General features: G+C 36.0%; 2 protein-coding genes across 9 annotated transcripts in view; one reads left to right on the top strand and one right to left on the bottom strand.

The window, feature by feature from the left end:
- MBP (myelin basic protein) overlaps nucleotides 1–2,584 on the top strand; it is a 115,362-nt gene extending 112,778 nt beyond the window's left edge. For all 3 annotated transcript variants that reach the window (XM_083824842.1, XM_083824844.1, XM_083824843.1), the window contains exon 9: nucleotides 775–2,584. In XM_083824842.1, coding sequence (XP_083680968.1) covers nucleotides 775–831 — 57 coding nt within the window. In that variant the 3' untranslated portion in view covers nucleotides 832–2,584. The remainder of the gene's footprint in view (nucleotides 1–774) is intronic.
- Nucleotides 1,332–20,166, bottom strand: part of ZNF236 (zinc finger protein 236) — a 73,471-nt gene continuing 54,636 nt past the window's right edge. For 5 of the 6 annotated variants that reach the window (XM_083824836.1, XM_083824837.1, XM_083824839.1 and 2 more), the window contains 9 exons: nucleotides 19,394–19,625; nucleotides 18,682–18,861; nucleotides 17,280–17,432; nucleotides 16,249–16,439; nucleotides 14,266–14,397; nucleotides 12,570–12,767; nucleotides 10,705–10,834; nucleotides 6,702–6,878; nucleotides 1,332–6,269 (listed from right to left, as the gene is read on the bottom strand). In XM_083824836.1, coding sequence (XP_083680962.1) covers nucleotides 6,142–6,269; nucleotides 6,702–6,878; nucleotides 10,705–10,834; nucleotides 12,570–12,767; nucleotides 14,266–14,397; nucleotides 16,249–16,439; nucleotides 17,280–17,432; nucleotides 18,682–18,861; nucleotides 19,394–19,625 — 1,521 coding nt within the window. In that variant the 3' untranslated portion in view covers nucleotides 1,332–6,141. The remainder of the gene's footprint in view (nucleotides 6,270–6,701; nucleotides 6,879–10,704; nucleotides 10,835–12,569; nucleotides 12,768–14,265; nucleotides 14,398–16,248; nucleotides 16,440–17,279; nucleotides 17,433–18,681; nucleotides 18,862–19,393; nucleotides 19,626–20,166) is intronic. The other variant, XM_083824838.1, reaches the window with a different exon arrangement.

Genomic DNA, 20,166 nt, shown 5'->3' with positions numbered 1-20,166 from the left:
CAGGGCTTTTTTAAAATTTACGAATTGACACGAATATACTCAAAGACTGAGAGTTACCGCAGAATCACAGAATGGTTTGGGTTGGAAGGGACCTTTAAGACCACCCAGTTCCAACCCCCTGCCATGGGCAGGGACACCTCCCACTAAATCAGGTCACCCAAAGCTCCATCCAGCCTGGCCTTGAACACTTCCAGGGATGGGGCACCACAGCTTCTCTGAGCAAATCTTTTTTTTCCTATTTTGATGCTTTCTTATGTGTAAGAGTAGGTCAGGTTTCAGCCCTTCATTTCTTCTTAGTGTTTTTTTTTTTTTCTTTACGTGCATCAGAGTCTTCCATGCAAGACTGATGTTGATAAAACTGCGTGCATTAAGAACTTACCCAAATAAATTGATTACGTTTCAACTTGTATGCAAGGTCTGGATTTTTTTTTTTGACATCTAAGATGTCCAAATAAATAAATTGCTCTCATAAGTAAGGTCTGAATAAGAACACTCATTTACAAATGATTCATGAGAGACTCCCTAGTCCTGTATACGAAATTTAATGAGAACAAATTAATCCTAAGTGAAAATATATGAAAAGCAATCATCTCTTTCAAGTGAAAATTCAAGTAAGATTCAACAATATACTAGAGGTCACTGCAAAGTCATTATTATTATTATCTAATGTTAGATATTTATAACTTCATTGCATTACAGATAGACATTTTTAAGAGCACAGCCCTAAATATCCAGTACCTTTTAAGTAATTTAACTTTGCTCTTCCTTCCACAGGGAGGCTCTGGTTCCCGACCTGGATCACGGTCTGGTTCACCAGTTGCGAGGCGCTGAAGCTCTAAGATGCCACTCAAGGATCATGTACTCTGCTTCATAACGTAACGGCCTTAAAATTAATAACAACTGTGAGAATTACCTAGTTAGATGCAATCCATTACTTAATGCCAATTAGGTTCTGCATGCAGTAGATTACACAAACTTCTATTGGCAATCCCTGACCAACAGTTGAATGAAAGGAACACACAGAGTAGCTTTACTAGAAGTTTTCCTTATTTTTATGTAAAGTAACAAGATCTCTTGACTTTACTTATTCTTCTTCAGGATGCCCTAACTGTACGCTGAACTTCATTATTTCTCCCATGCCCTTGATTTGAGCTCGAGTCTTCTGGTTTCATTTTACTGAACATCAGAATTGCAAATAAAGAGCTAACGTCTTGGATACTGAGCACTGCTGTTAAGGAATTTCTGAGACACTGCTGTAAAAAAAAAAAAAAATCCACCATGTGCAGAAGTTGTAAGGACTGTTTATCCAAATACATTTTTTTAATTTGGGATTTTTTTTGTTTTTTTTTTTTTTTGTTTTAATCTTCCTTCTCTCACTCACAGAATAATTTATTTTCATAACAGGATTAGGCAGTCATGGAAAGGTTTACCAAACATTGGGAGTTCAAGGTATGTGAAATGTGGGAGGGGGCAGATGTTGTAGAATCAATACGATGCAGAGCAACTGTAATAAGGAAATGCTTTCCATACCAAAAATTGCTCGTCGCATCCAAACCATTAGAATCAAGAGCAGATGAGGGAGAGAAAGAGGATTTCAAATTTGAGTTAGACTAATGTTAAGAAACAAGGGATATTCCCAGCAACGAAACATCTAAGATCGCACATGTGACCACTGGACGTCACTGTTGCTCCACACGAACTCTGCTGCAGCAGCATTAACTTTGCAGTAAAATAAGTAAGTAAACAAACATAAATAAGTCTAATTTCTGAAAGAGAGCCCTTCAGTACTGGTATCTCAGATAGTCCTGCACATCTCACGATAGAATTTCAAACCTAGTTCTTGGTATTGCAGCAGTGTTGGATTCGGTTGGCTCAGCTTTTGCCTGAATAACATCTGGATGCCTGTTCAGGGCAGTGCACCAAAGCCAACTCATAGTAAAACTACTGTGAACGTTTAACTGTTGTACTGTAGTTGCCTTATAGAAATAAATTATAGCTGAGTTAGATTTAGATATTAATTGTTCACAAATAACTAAAATGAATGTGTGGCGATGGTATTTCCAGCCACATAGAGAAATACAAGGCTCTTCTGAATTGCACTGTTTTATTACTTAAACTTACCATTCCTTCAAGCTATCATCTAAGTGTCTTAATTAATTCTTTTCTTTTTTTAGTTTTAGCCTATGTGTTGTAGACTACAGTTAATACTTCCCAGGCTGAAACTGCATCTATAGTAAGTGCCCAGTAAAAGTCACCTATAAACGTGTATGTTAATTCCATTTCACATCTAGATCTATTTTAGGTTTCTATTCAGCGTCTATTAATACAAAGCAGTGGAAGATGAGAGGATAGAAAATACATAGAGATTAAAGAAAACAAAACCACCAAAATTATTAAGCGTACACACGCGTTACATCTTCTGTTACCTGCATTGTTTGCTACGTGTATTTTTCTATTGTAGCTTCGTTCAGATGTATACTCCGCGACGTAATAGTTGATTTAATTTGAACACATATTGTTCTTATAGGAACAAAGCTTTTAAAAATATTCATTATTGAAATAAAGTAATCAACTTGTAATGAAACTTGGACCAATTTTTGTCTCTTATAACATCCATTGTGTACACAACAATATTATTTTCCCTGAAGTTTATTAAGAATTAAGATACTGGAAAATGACACTTTGGGCAGGACTCACTTGCCTGTTCACAGGCTCCTAGTGACATTGCTGGTGACTTAACATGGCCCACAAGGCTGACAAATATGACATGGGATTTATGGGAGACCAGTGTCTCTGCAGCAGCAGCTAAAGACCAGGGGAATATTGCAAGGCATAAAATGCCTATGTATAAACAATTAAATCCTGCCCTTTGCAGACAAGTATAGCACAAAGTGTCTTCCTGGAACAGAGCATGTAAAAACTCAATTTAATTTTTAAAGAATTCTTCAAAACTCGTAAAGAATAATTAAGGTAAAAAATGAGAGAAATCTGAATACAGCACTGTACAGCTACTGATCATAGCTAAAGCCTCTTCCTTTCCTTCACCACTCTTCTCCCCAGTAACCTTTTTCAGAGGCTCGAAGTGTCTTTTTTGTTTGTTTACTTCATACAGGAAGAAAAGGTACAGTAGTTTAAAACAATATTTTACCAATACAAGACTTGTGAGACAAAAACTTAAGAGTGAAATCTTTCTTTTTAATTACTCAATAGTAGCTTTGCTGACAAAACAGCAATTTATATGGTATGTGACTAATGAAAAAAAAAAGATTTTTCTGGTACAAATGGACAACCAACACTAGGAGTCTGTCATTTCTTGTGCTGAGGGCATGGACATAAAGACAAACCAAAAGCAATTCTTGAGCAGACCCATGCCAAAAGGCCTGAGGCAAGCAGAAACCTACTACTGCAACAAACCGGAAAGAACAGAGGCATTCCTAAGCCCTGTTTTGCCTTACCCCACTACTCAGTCTGACTTTTCAGCAAGGTCCCTGAATAAGGGTTCTTTCCAGTTCCTAAACAAGATGCATCTGCTTTGGATTTTCAAGAGCATTATTAACATATTTGTTCCAGTGCCTGTATTTGTACTGAACATCAGATATATTGCTCTGAAAGTTTCCAATTTGATCTCACCAAGTCATGTGCTATGAAAACCTCTGTATCAGGATACTTGGGAGTGGATTCCTGAAGTTCACCAGCAAGGAGGTGGGGTGGTGGTATGGCAAGCACACAAAATACCATGGTACAAAAATGTTTTTAGGAAGTCTATTTACTGTAACTGTCAGGACTGCAAGTGCTAAAGGAGAAGCAAACTGAATTCAGGAAAAGTGTCAGGTGACTACATAACTCATGCTGTTGATTTGTCACTTCCAAGATTTGCAACAAACACTTGTTGCCTCTTGTCGAGAAAACACTTGAAGTAATCATTTTAAAAATGCATCCTTTTATTCATGAGATCTGTTTTTAGCACATGATCTCATCTCTTAGTGCCAACCACTGCCACTTCTGACTTGCTGCAAAGCAACCACAGGCAGAGCATGTTCAAGAATCCCACTGCCAGTATGAAGGATGAAATTACATCTGGACATGACCACATGCAAATCGTTTTCTGTCGAAGTGTATTCGGCCACCTCTGGACACCGTCATCACATATGCAACAAATCAACTCCAGCAAACCTTGCTGTGCACACACACTATTCTCTGAAAGAGTGGGAGAAATGTTTTATACATGGCATGTATCTCACAGCCCATTTGAACGTTTTCAGGACCGTGTAACTTCAAAATCTGTCTTCTTATTGGTAAATAGGGCACCGTGTAAAGGGGTTGGTATGCCTTCAGACAACAACTGTAAAATTTCCTTCTTAAACAGCTGAAATACTAACACTGTCTGGAAGGAATGGCACTGCTGGAAGACCTTCAAATGCGCTCTTTAAATATGAGAGGCACACTTCTGTCAAACAGTTTTCAGTTTCCTAGATTCCCAAGTCAAATGCTTAAAAAATACACGAAGCAGAATTTGGAAAAAAGTAATATTATTTAACATGTTTTTGAATTAAATATTCCACATAACAAAAGTGTTATTTTCATGTCACCAACTATATTACTTATATACATATGCCAAAGAGTTAACAAAAGAATTGAGAGATGCCCTATCAAAAACAACAGTGATTTCTTGATTCAGCAATCCGAAATAACTAGTTTGTATCATAGACAAAGTATAGACAATATTTACAAAAAAAGGGCTTTCTGGATTTGAGAGCAATTATCTTTCAGAAAGTAAATTAAAATCCAGCTCTGTATTATAGTACAATGAATCCACCACTGATCTAGAAGTACTTGCAGCAAAATGAAAAGATGAACTTCCTGCAAATGGGATTAGTATTTACAAAATATACTGATCAGCCACACAGAGGCTCATATAACTTTAAATATATATATACAAGCACACATATATATAATCTATATATATGTAACATATAAATAAAACTCAAAAGAACAAGGTAAAAATAAGAAAAAAGCTTTGTCTTTGGAATGTCTAAAAGATGACTATGTTTTTACTCCAGTGTTTCTTTGCTATGAATATACTTAAGAAGTGGCACCTTTCAAAGCATTACTTAGTCAACTAGGTAGTTTTGCTGAAACAATGACTTCAACAACAACATATGAAAGTAACATGTTCCCAAATTCACAAAGAAAACAATGAGGAATTTACAGATTTGAAATAACCGTTCACAGCACTGGGGAATTTTGTATAATATAGATGACCTAATGTGCAACTCACTTTCTGACTGCCACTACCAGAGAACTGCATGTTTACTTCCCAAATTTAGTATACGGCTGTGCTTTCCACAGATACTGAGATATGTACCTGCTGATCCAGTACAGCAAACATAAAAGAGGATTTCTTTGTAACCTCTTCTAGTTTGAATTTTCTTTAAATAATTATTGCTGAGTTTAAAATCTCAGGCATTTGAATGTAAAATCTAACAACAAACTGAACTGCCCCTGTGGTTGGAATGGAAATGAATATGTGCCCTCTGAAGAGCTTAACTCAAGAAAAGCCATAAGTTTATGGCAATTTATTTTTTTTTCAAATTCTCAAAATGGTTAAAACAGAAATATAGCATTTTCACGTGCCTTGTAAAAACAAAAATCTAATTCATACTGCATGCATCTACTTTGTAACATTGTTTCCAAACTCAATTACTTCTTTAAATAAGAGGAAAAAAAAGGAAGCTAACAGCTTCATAGCTTCCTCATGAAGTTAATTTATTCTTCATCTCCTTTAAAAATGGGAATCGTTCTACTCTGGTATGAAGTTCCAGTTTATTTTTCAAATAGATATACTGGCTGTGAATTAGAAGATGAAACTGTATACAGTATTACCTGAGTTCATTGATTCACAGACAACTTGCACAGATTAAGTGATGTTTTCCCAATGTTTTTCAACAAGCTTAAAAAAAGACAATGATTCTTTTAGGTAATTTTTGTAAATAATTAAAAAAACTATAATATATTATTCTATTGTTAATATTTCCAATGCTTGAAGCTTCAACAGTAAAATCCATCTTTTTCTTCTCTGAAAACTTGTTTATAGAGAAATTCAAGTCCCAAAAACATTTTTAGCTTTCAGATTTAAAGTTGTCATCGAAAAACACTGCCTATACTTTGCCATTCATTTGAAGATTCTTGTACCACTTCTTCTAAATTCAGAGCACGACTAATATCTTCCCCTTCTTGTTCTTGATTGCTAGCTTGTTCTTGTACAGGACCTACCAAAGTACAAGGGAAAAAAGAAAAGTGAGTATGATTGGACATGTAGTGTAAGGAAAATGCAAATATCTTGGAATTATTCCTTGGGAATAAAGGTACTTGCTTTGAAAGGTACTATACAACTAACTCAGATTCTGAATAATTATTATACAGTATTTGAAAAAAATCAAAAACTAATATAATTGTTTGTTTTCCTATTATAGCTTTTGAACTTCCTACTTTAACAATATACAGTTCCACATAAAAAGCAGGAACCAGAAGTGCTAACCCATCTGTTTCAACCTGCTTTCTGGGTTGTGTTCAAATATTAGCTCACCAGCACCGGTGTTACTGGTGCCTAAACCCTCAGTACCTTAGGGCAAGCGTTTTGTGCTTTCCTAGTAAACTACATGGCTTTCTGCACTCACCATTGCTATCGTTATGCTACATACCAGTGTAACCATGAGCCCGTTTCATATGGAGTTTCATATTGCTTTTCTGTGTAAATCCCATTGCACAGTAATCACATTTATAAGGCCTCTCTCCTGTGTGCTTTTTCATATGAACTTGAAGAGCGCTCTTCTGGTTAAAAGCCTTTTCACATAGTGTACACTGAAATGGCCGTTCCCCTAGAAGAGAAAAATGTATTTACTAAATTCTCATTTCAACATGTGCGATTCAGAATTCAATAAATATCATTAAGGTGACCTAGAAATTATGTAGACAAACAGTTTTTTTCCTTGAGTCTCTAGGAATCTAGGACATTTCTGGAGTACATTAATGATAACTTCTTGAGACAGATGACTGAGAAGCTAGCAAGGGGAGGTGTTCGGCTGGACTTCATAATCACAAACAAAGGAGAATTAGTTGGGAATGTGAAGGTCAGGAACACCCTTGGGTGCAGTGATTATCAGATAGTGGAATTCAGGATCCTGAGAGAAGGAAACAAGGCAAATGGCAGGATCACAATAGCAGGAACCAGGAGAGCAGATTTTGGTCTGTTCAGGGATCTACTTGGAATAATTCTGTGATTTCTGTGTTCTTGGGGGGAGAAAAGGGATCCTAATAGAAGTATATGAATGTAACAAGTATATTTCTATTAAGATGCCCCTACCCCAGGAGGACTTCAGATGCTTACGCTAACGTATGTTACAGTGATGCAAACAATACTCTTAAGATAGGCAGAGGGAAGACAGATTTGGGTGGTGGGCAAGCTGAAGAGAGAGGACTATTGTTCATACAACAAACTCAGCTACCAAATATAGAAATACATCCCTAGATCTTGAAAACAAAGCTTTTTATATATTTTAATTTTGAATTTTGAGGGAAAAGTGGGCAGCCTTGCAAAATATTTTTTTCTGCTAACCTGCCAAATAAAGGGACTCTCATATATGTCCGAAAGAAAGTTTTTTGGAAGACTGCTCTGATAAATCCATTCAATAATGTAATCACTACATGGTGTTTCCAACAACACTACTGAAAATAACTATGTGCAAAGCATCACTTCAAGGAAAACTCTCAAGAAATTAAGTTCCAGAGCATTACAAATCTTCAATGTAGTGGCAAAATTATGGCTAAAGCCCCACCCACTTTGATACTCAGATTTAACAGTTATCAATTACTTTAAAACCCAAGTTCCTTCCTCCACTGAAAGATCTGCTTTTTCAGCAAAAATGCTGACAGGTTTTCTGGGTATGTAGCATGCAGCCTGTGTATTTTTTGTGTGTCTTCAGACTATAGATCAGAAAGGGGACTGACATAGAAATGAAAACTGCAGCACAGAGGTGTTCTTTGTATTTTGGTTAACAATTTCACTAGTTTGAAGTAGAAAATCTGTTTCCTCAGATACTTTTGACTAGAGTAATCTTGAAGGTCTTTTCCAACCTAGATGAATCTATGATTTTACTCACAGAGACAATGTGATTTTCTTTAGGCCACACAGATTCAGTAGGTATTGCCCATTATAAATCATTAAAAGTGTTTAATCAAGATAGGTATCAGTTTCTCACAGACAAGAATCATCTCTAAGTCTAAACTGATTGGCTTTCCTAAACTTTGATAGGAAAGCCTGTGTATGTAAGAGCACCTATCTAAAGATTTATCTGCAGCACATTTTCACTCATTTTTCTTAAGGGATTTTTAAAAGAGTAGTCATTCTTTCAGAAGAGAATGTTATGTTACAGCTGCAAGTCAATCTACAACTTCAAACAACAATAATATAAAAATGAATTCCGCAAGGATTGTTGCAGCTTGTGGCCATTCCCAGCTTATGAACACTCAAGTCCAAGAAATCCCAAAATATCTGACAACTTACTGAGTATATTATAAATGATTCCAAAATAGGAAGATTTTTTTTCCCTATGATTGTACAGATTTATGAGAAACAGATGCATAAACGGACTCTGGTCTCTCCACAGCCTTCCTGAAGGGCTCTGTGTCTATTACAATGGACAGCATGAGCCAAAGCAGGGAGGAAGGATACTGGCTTCTTCCCTGATTTCAAGCTATTTGGGGAACTCTTAGAACAAAACACTCCCTTTTCCTAAAATCTGAATTATTTAAGCCAGTTATACAGAAAGCAAATTATCGTGGAATTCTAAAGATGGTTAATCTCCTTTCACTGTAATTCCTGTCTCTCCCTTCCCACCCCCACTATAACCAGGATGTTCCTTTCTACCACTGTAACAACAAAGAAGCTCTGCTCCCCTTCTTCAGTTTTTCTCCCACAGAGAGTCACCACTCATCCACAGCTGAAACTCTCTTGGGGTAGGGGGTGGAGGAAAGAGAAGCATGCACAGGCAGCCTGTTAAATCAGAATGCACAGGACCACCAGAGACCTCTAAAACATAACAGCTGTAACAGATCAAATCAAAGCCTACTCTCACAACCAGATGAGAAACCACCTTCAACCAGGTGTAAAAAGCTTTTATAAAGCAGGCTTACAGACACCTATGTATTATGGGAATAAATACAACTAGCTACAACTGAGCAGTAATAAATGCTGCTAGCTGACAAACTGCTGCAAATGCCCACTACCTCTATCTATCCATGCCTCCTACTGCAGCATCTGTAAACCTGTTCTCAGGATTCCCAAATCTAAGGATTTCCTTTGTGAAACGCCTCAAACCATAAATTAATCTTAAGTTCATGAATCTTCTCTATCCACCCTCCTATCCTTTCCTGCTAGAGAGATCTCAACAGTAGGAGAACAAAAAGTGAAAAAAGACAGATCCAGGATCTGCAGCCCCTCTGGCTCTCAGTTGCCTGGCAAATCCTAATAACCCAAAGCTCGTCAAACACTGATGTGTAAATGAGGTGGTGTTTGCAATTACTGTTCCTGTTTTTTATACCTTTGACAGTATACAAAGCATGTGCTGAATTAGTCAACTGAAATGAGGCAAATTCATTCTTCCAGAACAAATCAGACAATGCACAGAAGGCTGTACATTATATAGGCCTGATCTAATTCATCCACAAACATTTTGAGTTCTTGAATAATTTTTCTCAAATCCTTTTTTTCGTGGTAAAGCAGGTATCAGACCACATTCATTTATGTGCAGACCTCATGATATACTGGCAAAAGATTTAAAAATGTTTTGAAGATAAAACTGAATGAGCAGTCGAGGAACATCCCCTCTCAACATTTGGTACATATGGTAGAATGCATGCAGGTACGTGGAGGGAAATTTTAAACAGGGTGAGAATTACAGAGATTACATGCTCACCAGAGACTGGAATAAATAGCTCAATAAGGGGTTGGGGGTATAGAGACAGGGAAGAGGGAAGAAGGAAGAGAGAGAAAGGGATAGGGGCAGGCAGAGAAGGTGATTGAGAACAGCTCAAAGTCACTTGAATGGGAAGACAGGTAGTTTGTGGTTGGTGCAACGGAGGAGAATGAAGGCATATAAACAAGAATCCAACACAGTACAATGACATCCAGAAAAGAGTTCTGCGAAAAAGCCAAACCATTTCATATGGATTTGATTAAGACTGTACTTACCAAAGTCAAAGAAAAGAAAGTTCTAATATTTTGAGATGCATGTAATGAGAGCATGCACAAGACAGCTGGATATATAGGCAAGCCTATACAGCAGAGATGTAATACTAAAAAGTGCAAGACTGAACTTGAGAGTGCAAAGTGAAGATCCAGTCAAAAGGTGAAACTCAGATTATCCTTCACAAGACAGGCAAGTGATACCAACCAAGGAAAAATGACAAGGCTAACACGATAGCTTGAAGAGATTAGGAATTTTGCTTTAAATCCATGAAGAGCAGCCAAAAGCTAACTGCCAGACAATGATACTGGGGAAAGAGAAAACTCTGGCTGACTCACTGAACAAAAGACTAATCATTTTTTGGGTGTTGTCTTAAGCTATAGCTTACAGTTAGTCCCCTCCAGCTTAGAAGCAATATAGATAACTTCCCCATTTTTATTTATAACATTTCCCATGTTACCTGTGTGAATTCGACTATGTCTCTCCAGCTGACTTGGCTTAGCGAAAGCTTTTTCACAAGTATCACACTTAAACACCCTAGGCTTCTGGGAACTCAGTGAAGGTCCAGCCTGATGGGTTTGCATATGTTCCTAAGCCAGTAGAGAAAAAGATAATGTTTTAGAACCATTTAAAAAAACCTTCAGTATCTAACACAGAAATATATTCACATTTTGAAGACAAAAGCAGAGGATCTTAGTCATCAGCAGACAAGCAGGAGGACAATGGGAGCCTGCAGGTTTTTTTTCCCTTTAGAAGCGACACTGCATTTGCATATCATCTCTTTGTAAGACTGAGGCATCAGTAGCTTTACGTTCCTGAAAACCTCTGTCAAGAACTGTATGGACTATTTTATTTTATTTTTGAATACATTAGTAACCTCACTAGTTATGCGAAGCAAAATGACAAAGTTATTCATTCAAAGTGCTCTTTGAATACTTTGTACACTTACAAACATGGATTTAGGGCAATTATACATAGTAAGTTAGTATTGGATTTTTCCCCCTCTCATCCATCTCCCCCTCATTTGCCTGATGCATAGACATTTACACTCAGCACCTGAATAAGTATTATTCTGAAAGAGCGAAGGCCTCAGAAGAAGACAATCAACACACAGAGCTGCACTATCAACATGCACATTGAACCACTTAACAACAGACTGTTGAATTAATTAAAAAACACTAAGGTCTTTGCAGGTAAGAGAGCAGAATGAAAGTATGGCACATTCTATTAAGAAGCATTAATATCAGTTCTAACTTCAGTGGTCTTAACACACTAATGCTGAACCTAGAAAAGGTTTACTTCTAAGGAAACAAGAGATTGGTATCTTTTTTTGTTTTGTTTTTGTGTGTTTTTTTTTCATCATCACTTAATTAAACAATTATCTGTACTGTATTCCAAAAACTTTTTGCTGGAAAATTTCTCCTAAAACATAAGTAACTGAGTTTGACAGCATTCTGAGAGTTTCCCCACAGACCAATAATCTTGTTGTAACACATGCTCACTCCAAGGGGGTGAAGTTCACAACCAGAGTATATTTCCTTAAAATATGATACAAAAATGACAGGAAGTCTCCCGAAAAGCTCTCTGAAGAGATACTAAATATTAAGACATGGCTTCTGGATCTGGAAGTTTCCTATTATAACTTCTGGGAAGCTGTAAAAATTCTGGACAAGTTATATGTTTGTTTTGTTCTTAATACACTTCTTCAAACCACTGCCTTTTAGTATCTCTCAGAGATGGGATACTGGCCTGGAAAGAACACTTGTCTACTGCAGCCCGATACTCTTAACAGGAACATTCTATAATCATAATTAAAAATAAAACTAAAATTTCTGAAAAGATTCAGGAGTATCAGGTTGTTCATAATCTAAAGAAAACAAAGAAAATATCACTAAACCGCAACAATATAAGGATATTTTAAAACCAATGCTTCCTTGCATTGTGCTCAAAAGAGAGAGCACCTAAATATCAAAGGGTAGTGTGCGAAGTAAAGTGTTTCCTATGATTACAAAAGCCTATCTGGAAATCAGGACAAGCAATGCTGACATACATAAGCAAATAAAATAAATGAAATCTTTTTCTGCCATTGCTATTTGCATGACAATTATTCACATTTTTCTAAGGTCAATATATGTATTAAAATACTCTGTGGTCCAGGAAAGAGTTCTATATCTGTGCAAGCAGTACCATTTAGACTCTCCCTCTCAGATTCATATCTCACAGACTATGAACGGAAAGGAAAGGGGTAACAGGTATCTTTCATTAGCATGAAGTCCAAACCAAAAGAACGAGTTAACAGACCGATCCACTGTTATTACCAAATACCTTGAGATGCGTTGCCCGCTTAAAGGCTTTATTGCAGACATGGCAAACGTGTATTCTTTCCTTGCCATGAACCTCTTTACTATGGTGCATCAACATGGTGGCTGAAGAGAACGTCTGACTACACTCAAAACACTGGTGCACACGACTTTCTTTCTCTGCTTGACTGCTTTTAGTCACATTAGGAGAAACCTCTGTCACCTATAACAATTTGCAAAACAGTCAAATAATTACATAGGCACACCCACAACAGCTGTTTATTTTTCAATGTGATCAATTTTTGGAGTACTTGCAAGCAGCTATCAACGCAAAGGAAAAACATAAGTTGCATATAAATATAAACTTGTATTTCATTGCTCTTAAGAATGACCAAATACAGTTCTTTTAAGAAAAAAAATTAGAGTAACTATGCTCAAATTCATTTATGTCCTAAAAATCCAATGTGTTTGAGTATATGAATATTTTCCTATACTTGTATATTCCTGAGCATCTCAGATGATGCTTTTCTCACCAAACGAAGTTCAAAGACAAAAGCATCTCAAACAACAACAACAAAAACAACAAAGAGTGTCCTATTTTTACAGAGGATAATTATGTTTTCTCTTCAGTTAGTTTATTCTTCAAGAACTCTTTCCTTTAAGGAATTAGCTCTAAGCTACCAACACAAGATTTCATAAGTACTGAAATTGTAATGAAAAGTTGAGAGGTGTGGGTGGGATTTTGCTGTGTTATTTTTTGTTTTTAATCAATGATGGCATTCGCAAAAATTTCACTTTCTTCAAATAAGGTAACACAAAACTCGCTGAACTTCGTGGATAGAAAAGAATCTTAAATGCAAAAGCTTATAAAAAGAAATAAATGAAAATATACAAAAGATAAAGGAAGTACTCAATGACTTATTCAGGATGAACTGAACTTGAGAAAGATACAGAACACAGTAGAATATTTTCCATAATAGAAAGCAGGAATAGTAACAAAATTAGGAATGATATAATACATACTGAACAGAATGATACACACACACATTTAATTATACATGTATGCACATTTCCAACTAGTTGGAACCTCCAAGGAAAAGGCCAAAATGTTGAAAGGTCAGTCAACAGTCACCAGAAAGACAGAAATGTAGTTTACATTACTGTTATATTTTGACTATTACAGCATTGCTGCACAATACTGCTACTCAGTCACTATCCCACTTTGCAGGTGACTGGGATTGCAGAAGACAAATCTTAACAGGAAAAACAAAGTCAATGAGACACTTGATGTATTGTATGTAAGACATTTACACGTCTTCTTTCACCACGTCCTCTGACCCCCTTGTAGCAGGCTAACTCATTTTTCTTTTTCTGCTGATACAACTGCAAAAGCACCTCAGAGGAGCTCAGAGGTGCTGGGGCAGAGGCTGGGCCACCCCCACCAGCACGGCTGCGGTGACCCCACTACACTTCTGGGCATGTGCCTTGGAGGGCTGCTGGCTCCAGCAGAGCCTGAAGCCTTTGTTGGCTTTTTTCAATATGAAAAAGTGTTCTTCACACAAAATTTAAGCACAATCTGGACGACTAGGCAGTTAAAATAAACCTCTTCCCAATGCGAATGACATCAGTCTTCCTGCTTCAGTATACAGAAGAATCATTATAATACTTTTTATTAATAACATCTTTTACCCACAAGAGACAAAGAAATACATTGCATCTACCTGATATGTTATTTCTTCAGAGTTGGCAGCTGCTGAATGGGGTGTATGGCTCACCAATATGACTTGCTGTGAGCCTGACCCACTTTGGCTAGCAAGACTGGAATCCGTGAGTATAGCAGGGAACTGCTGACCCTGTGAAAGAGAGAAGGGAAAAAAGTAGGAGTAATTATATTTAAACAGTTAATTGTAGTCAAGCATGTTATTTTTATACCTCAAAACTTTTTTTTTCCCCTAGAAAAAGTCACTTTCCAGTATCCTATTTGAACAAATGTTACTGTTTTCTCTCCTCTTCCCCTCTCATCTTAAACCTACCAACTTAAGGGTAACAATGATTGGAAGCCTGTAAAAGCAGAGATGCAGTTCAATTTTTCCAAGTCTTGCATCAAGTGCTGCATGTTTCATCCTTCCCTTATCTGTGTCTTTTCAGATCATACCTTCTTTAACCCTATTTTCTGCTTTTCTGCATGGTCTTCCCACAATATTTCCCCTTTAAAAATCTGTTAAATAAATCTACTTCCAAAATACATGAAATCAAAAAAATTACCAATTCAGATTCACAGTTACTAACATCACACCACTACTTCTATTTCTTACTATTAAAGACTTTTCCATCTCCCCAGGAAATGCACTAACTTCATGTACTACCTGTCCATTTATCATGATTTGCGCTACATACACTGTTTGCATAGTAGCCAATATGATTTTCCATTATTGGACTTAACGTCTAATTAATTTAACAGCAGCTTATTAATAATTATCAACACTTAACTTTACATTGTTTAAATGATTACAAAGTCTGAAATGAAGCTACATGTCGCTTTGTTACTCTAACGTCAAAAATGACAAATGCATCACTAGAAACATTTAAGAAGCCTTCACCCAATCTTTCCCCGTCTTTAGCTTTCAATGACACCACAAAAATCTTACATTATAATAAAAACAAAATTAATGCTAAAGCTACCTGGGAGATGATAGCCATATTGCACAGTTCTTGCATCATTTCTTATCACTCTACCTCTACTAAAGAGGGCTTAATTTAATCACTTTCCTATTACTTGCTGTGAAAAAAACACAATTACTCTTCAACTCGTATATCCACAAGGAAGAAGAAAAAAATTTACCAGATTAAACAATAAAAAGTTTGGGAATACTAAACTATATTGTTTACTGAACAGTATGTTGTATAATTAAACTAAAGTGATGATACTTTCTCAGGTTAGCATTCTTAAGGTAAAAGAATGATCTGATTTAGGCCTCTAGGAGTTAGGACCTCAAGGAAAGGCTACATCAAGGTCTTTATAATTTGTCCTATTATCACAGGTCAACTATTCTGTCTCAGATTAAATTATTTTTAACCCTCTTCCACACAGGACTATGCAATCAAAATTGGAAGGTATTTTTTGAAGACTGAGTAGAGAAAAAACAGCCTTTGCTACTTTCCCAGCAGAACAATTCATAAATTATTACAACAGCATATGACTTATTTTACGTCAATAAAGAATAAAGGGACAGCCTAAATTTAACCAGAAGGAAAAAAAATGACATTTTAAAGCAAGCTTATTGTTTTTTCATTATTTATTCTGCGCGTACTGAACACTTAGCAGAATTGCTACTAACATTTCTCTAACATTTTTACTGTAACACTCATTCCAACCCTCGAGAAAGTGCTATCTACCAATTCTGTGATTAGGTAAGAACTAATTCAAGAGTACCCACAGGAAATATTCATTACCAATCTCCCTTTTCATTTAAAGGGGAAAAACACAAAAGCTACAATTAGAAGAAATTAAGTTTATGGTTTGTTTTAAGTGGCTTGGTCAGGTTTTGCTCTCTAAAGAATTACTTACAGTAGCCATACATACAATCAGTTTATCACAAAAAAAATGATCTCATACAAAATTATTTTTTAAGCAAAATCTCAAATTCCTGCCCTCAAAACAGTAGTGTTAGTTTATCTGTCACTTCAGAAAAAACATTTCTTACCTGTGAAGTGATATTAAGTGTAACCGCATCAAGACCACCCGACAACATTCCCTGAGTGTCAGCAAGAGTCAAAGTGACACTACCATCTCCTCCAACTCCCGATGAAGACATTACCAAATTCTGTGTAGAAACTGTAGACTGAGACATGGGTGTTGTTGAAGGAAGGTTTGTTCCACCTGTTGTACTAAGCTCTGGAATATATGTAGAATAGTTAAAAAGCCCGTTACATAAGCTCTAGCTGCAAATTTATTATTTTAATTGAACTTAATCATTTCTATTTCTCTTTTGCTATGCTTCTATGTCTCAAAAACAAAAAAAAAAAATCAGTTAAACTAATCACGTCACAAACCATCAGTCAAATGATAAAATTAGAAAAAATAGTTCTAACTATAGCTTGATGTATATCACACTGCAAAGCCATAACTTTGTAAGAAGGCATATTCATTGCCAAAAGAACACCTGAAGAAATTTCAGGTTACACATTTCTGTAGTCTGTCTGCTTTCAGAATTCTCAAAGACTACTTTGACTCAAGGTAGTAAAACCAAAACTTCAAACTCCACAACACAACAATCCCAGCCCATTTTCACAACATGGCTGATAAACCGTAACAGCTAAATAGGCTAGTTTATTTAGCTATATCAAACTGTTATACGATACCTGTATAAAAATAGATTCTCCAACGTGACTAGAGGCCTCGCAGCTCTCAGTTTATAAGTCTCAAAGAAATGAAAAGATGAGACACAAGATACAACCCAACTGCCTGTATTTCATTACATAAGAGCATGCCTTAACCTCAAAATTTTACAGAATATTCTGGGGTAGGCCTCATCTGTATTTCTTTCTTACTCTGTGGAGTGGATAATTTAAATTGGCACAACAATGTAAGGCTAGTGAGAAAACACACCCAAGCCTTGTAGTTCCTCAATTGTAATGTGCAAGATCATACTATTCCAGGTTCAGTCATCTGGCCTACCATTTAGTTTTTTAACACGACATTATGTTTTTTCTTAGCAGATCATTTTATGCATACCTGGAGCATTTAGTGAAGTGCCCTGAGAAAGAAGCTGGTCATTGCTTATAGTTAATGTCGCCCCTGTACTCTGGCTGTTGATGGTTGGTGTTGTCAGCCTTAAGCTACTATTCATATCACTGCTTCCAGAATTATGCTGAATAAGATCTTGGCCTAAACAGAAATTAATCTTGTTATAACTGGAAGTATCTCAACATTATTCTACTACTGTACTTTCGACAATAAAAAATTGATCATATCATAAGAGATAAGAGAAGTAGAAAATAAAACCAAAGCACAAAATTCATTATGCAGTAGTTCAACATTTTTAATGCAGATGTGGTTATGTACGCACATAACCCTACATCTAGATACTAACACAGAGAGATACTTCTGCTTATTAATATTTAGACAAATTGATCTTTCTTATATTCAAGTCACCAACTTCATGAACCTATACAACCTAGCAAACTAAGGGCTAATATTTAAAATATTTTTTATATCTATTATATGATTAATGAATAGCATTTAACATGTTCTCTTTTGGAAAAACATCAGTGTTAATTTTGCAGAACCGTCAACAGGCACCCAACATGCAGAAACTGAAGGCAGATTCTGCCAGCTGTTGCACAGCTAAAGTCCCTTTTCCTTAGATGGCTAAAGTCCCTTTTCCTTAGATGTGTGAACATCCATTGACAAGCAAAAAAAACAGAGGTGGGGAACCACAACACTTTAACATGGACATTATTGCCACAACACTTGAAAATATTAAACACTTTACAGAAAAGAAAAAAAGAGAATAAAAGAAAAGAGAGAAGCACTAAATATTACACTGAATTCTATTAAAGAAATGCAATGATACAAAAAGTGTCTTGGGGGGAAGTGGACAGCTATTTATGCTGTATAATAGGATCGGTCTCTTAGAGGCACTAAAGAAAGTTGGTGCAAACGTATTCAAAGAGAGCCAGCGTATTACCTACATATTATAAAGACTGAATAGTACAACTCAAAGAACGATCAGAGCACGTATTAGGAGATGGTTGTACTATAAGTAAATGTAGATCATATAAACTCAACCCCAACATCTGCCCCGAGCTGCTTGTTCCCATCCCAGTATTACCCAGGAGTTATACTACACCACATAAGGCATGGAAAGGAAATACGAACTGCTTATCCAGGCTTTCTCCCTGAGAAATATCTGTTGAATCGAGACTATGAATAAAATAGGGAACCAATTTAACAGGTCCTCAAAGCAAACGTACGCTGTTTTCATAGGCAAATTTGGGGAGTATCTTTAAAAGCTGATGTATATAAAAGTACGCCACAGGAATGCTGTGAAAAGTGGAAAATATCCTCAAATACTGTATAGCTAGCCTATGAAATGGAGACCTGGTACCATTAAGAAATTATTAAAAATACCAACCAGATATTGTAAGAGTGATTTCTTGAGGACTTCCTGAAGAGTTTGTAGTAGTAGACCCTGTAGCATGAGCCAAAACTTGGCTCAAACTGGAATTATTTATGGTCAACGTTATCTCATGTTGTCCATTTGAAGATGATACCATACCCTGTGAAGTCATGACTTGAGAGATGTCCTGTGTACCTAAATAGATAGAACAAACAAAAACAAATCTATGAAGATCCTATCTTTACAATACATACAATTTTTAAAACAATTACTACATTTTCTAAATATATTTATATATAAAACTATATACATCTATACATATATAGATGTATATATAGATTTATATTTATATATGTGTATATCTTTTATATATATATATATATGTTATCTATATGATTCTAAATTCTTACTATAAAAAGATGTAGCCAACATAAGATTTTAGAACTTGCACTCTAAAGGAGAAATTGTTTCCACTATTAAATCCACTCCTCTAAAGGTTAAGATTTTCAAAGTTTTTATATATTTCTAAAGACTATAAATGTTTTTCTATTTTTATTATATAGCTTACATTATGAAAAAAGTATTAACAATGATAAAATTGTAGAATTTGCTGAATATGCTGCTACAAGAAGTATATGCCTATCTTTTTAAACAAGGTATTAAAAAATTCTCAGTGCCATGACTGAAACTAAGAAATTCAAAGCATAAGACTTATGACACTGCTTACCACTAGCATTGGTTGTCAGCACAGACTCTTGCTCAGATAGGGATCCTATTGTCATGTTAGCTGAAGATGTTACTGTAGGCTGTAAAGACAGGCCTGATATAGGCTGAATAACCACATTAGCAGGCACTGTGTTTTCTGTTGTCTGGAGGGTGGGATTCTGTGAAGCCATATTGGGATCTCCAGTTAGCTGCTGAGCGAGTAAATTACTCTGCTGTAGAATACTTGGATCAATCTGAAAAGCAAGTTCTCAATCTGAAGTTAACAAATATGGGTTACGTGAATATACATAGCAAACCTAGAATTCAAAAAGGTGCATATAGAGTATATGTATGAACTTCATAATTGAACATTTTAGTTTTTATTGTTTTTTTGTTTTTAAATGTCTATATATATAGAAAGTCTCCAAAGTCTACATGTAAACAGCCTGTCTAGCTTCAGCTATAGATTCATCAAAAAGTTTGGGAAACCATTATTATAGTTGCATACAAGCATGCTGGACTCTGGGTACCCATTATACTGGCATTCTGTACGGACTTACTGTTGCATTTACTCTTAACGCTGTTTTCAGGACTTTCAAAGCAAAAAGGCATGGAGCAGAAGATAAGACTGATATCAGAAACTACCTACTTTTTCAGCTCCTATGAGTCTGAAAGCTCCCAGCTCACTATCAAACATCTATTCTCAATATTTAAAACAGACATTTTATTCTTTAGGGATGAGTATTTGGGAACTGGAGGAAACGGAACTAGTCAAAATCAAAGATGACTGTATTT

The sequence above is a fragment of the Anser anser genome (genome assembly GCF_964211835.1).
Source record: "Anser anser genome assembly, chromosome: 2".
Taxonomy (NCBI): Eukaryota; Metazoa; Chordata; class Aves; order Anseriformes; family Anatidae; genus Anser; species Anser anser.
This window is presented reverse-complemented; position numbering and strand designations above follow the sequence as displayed.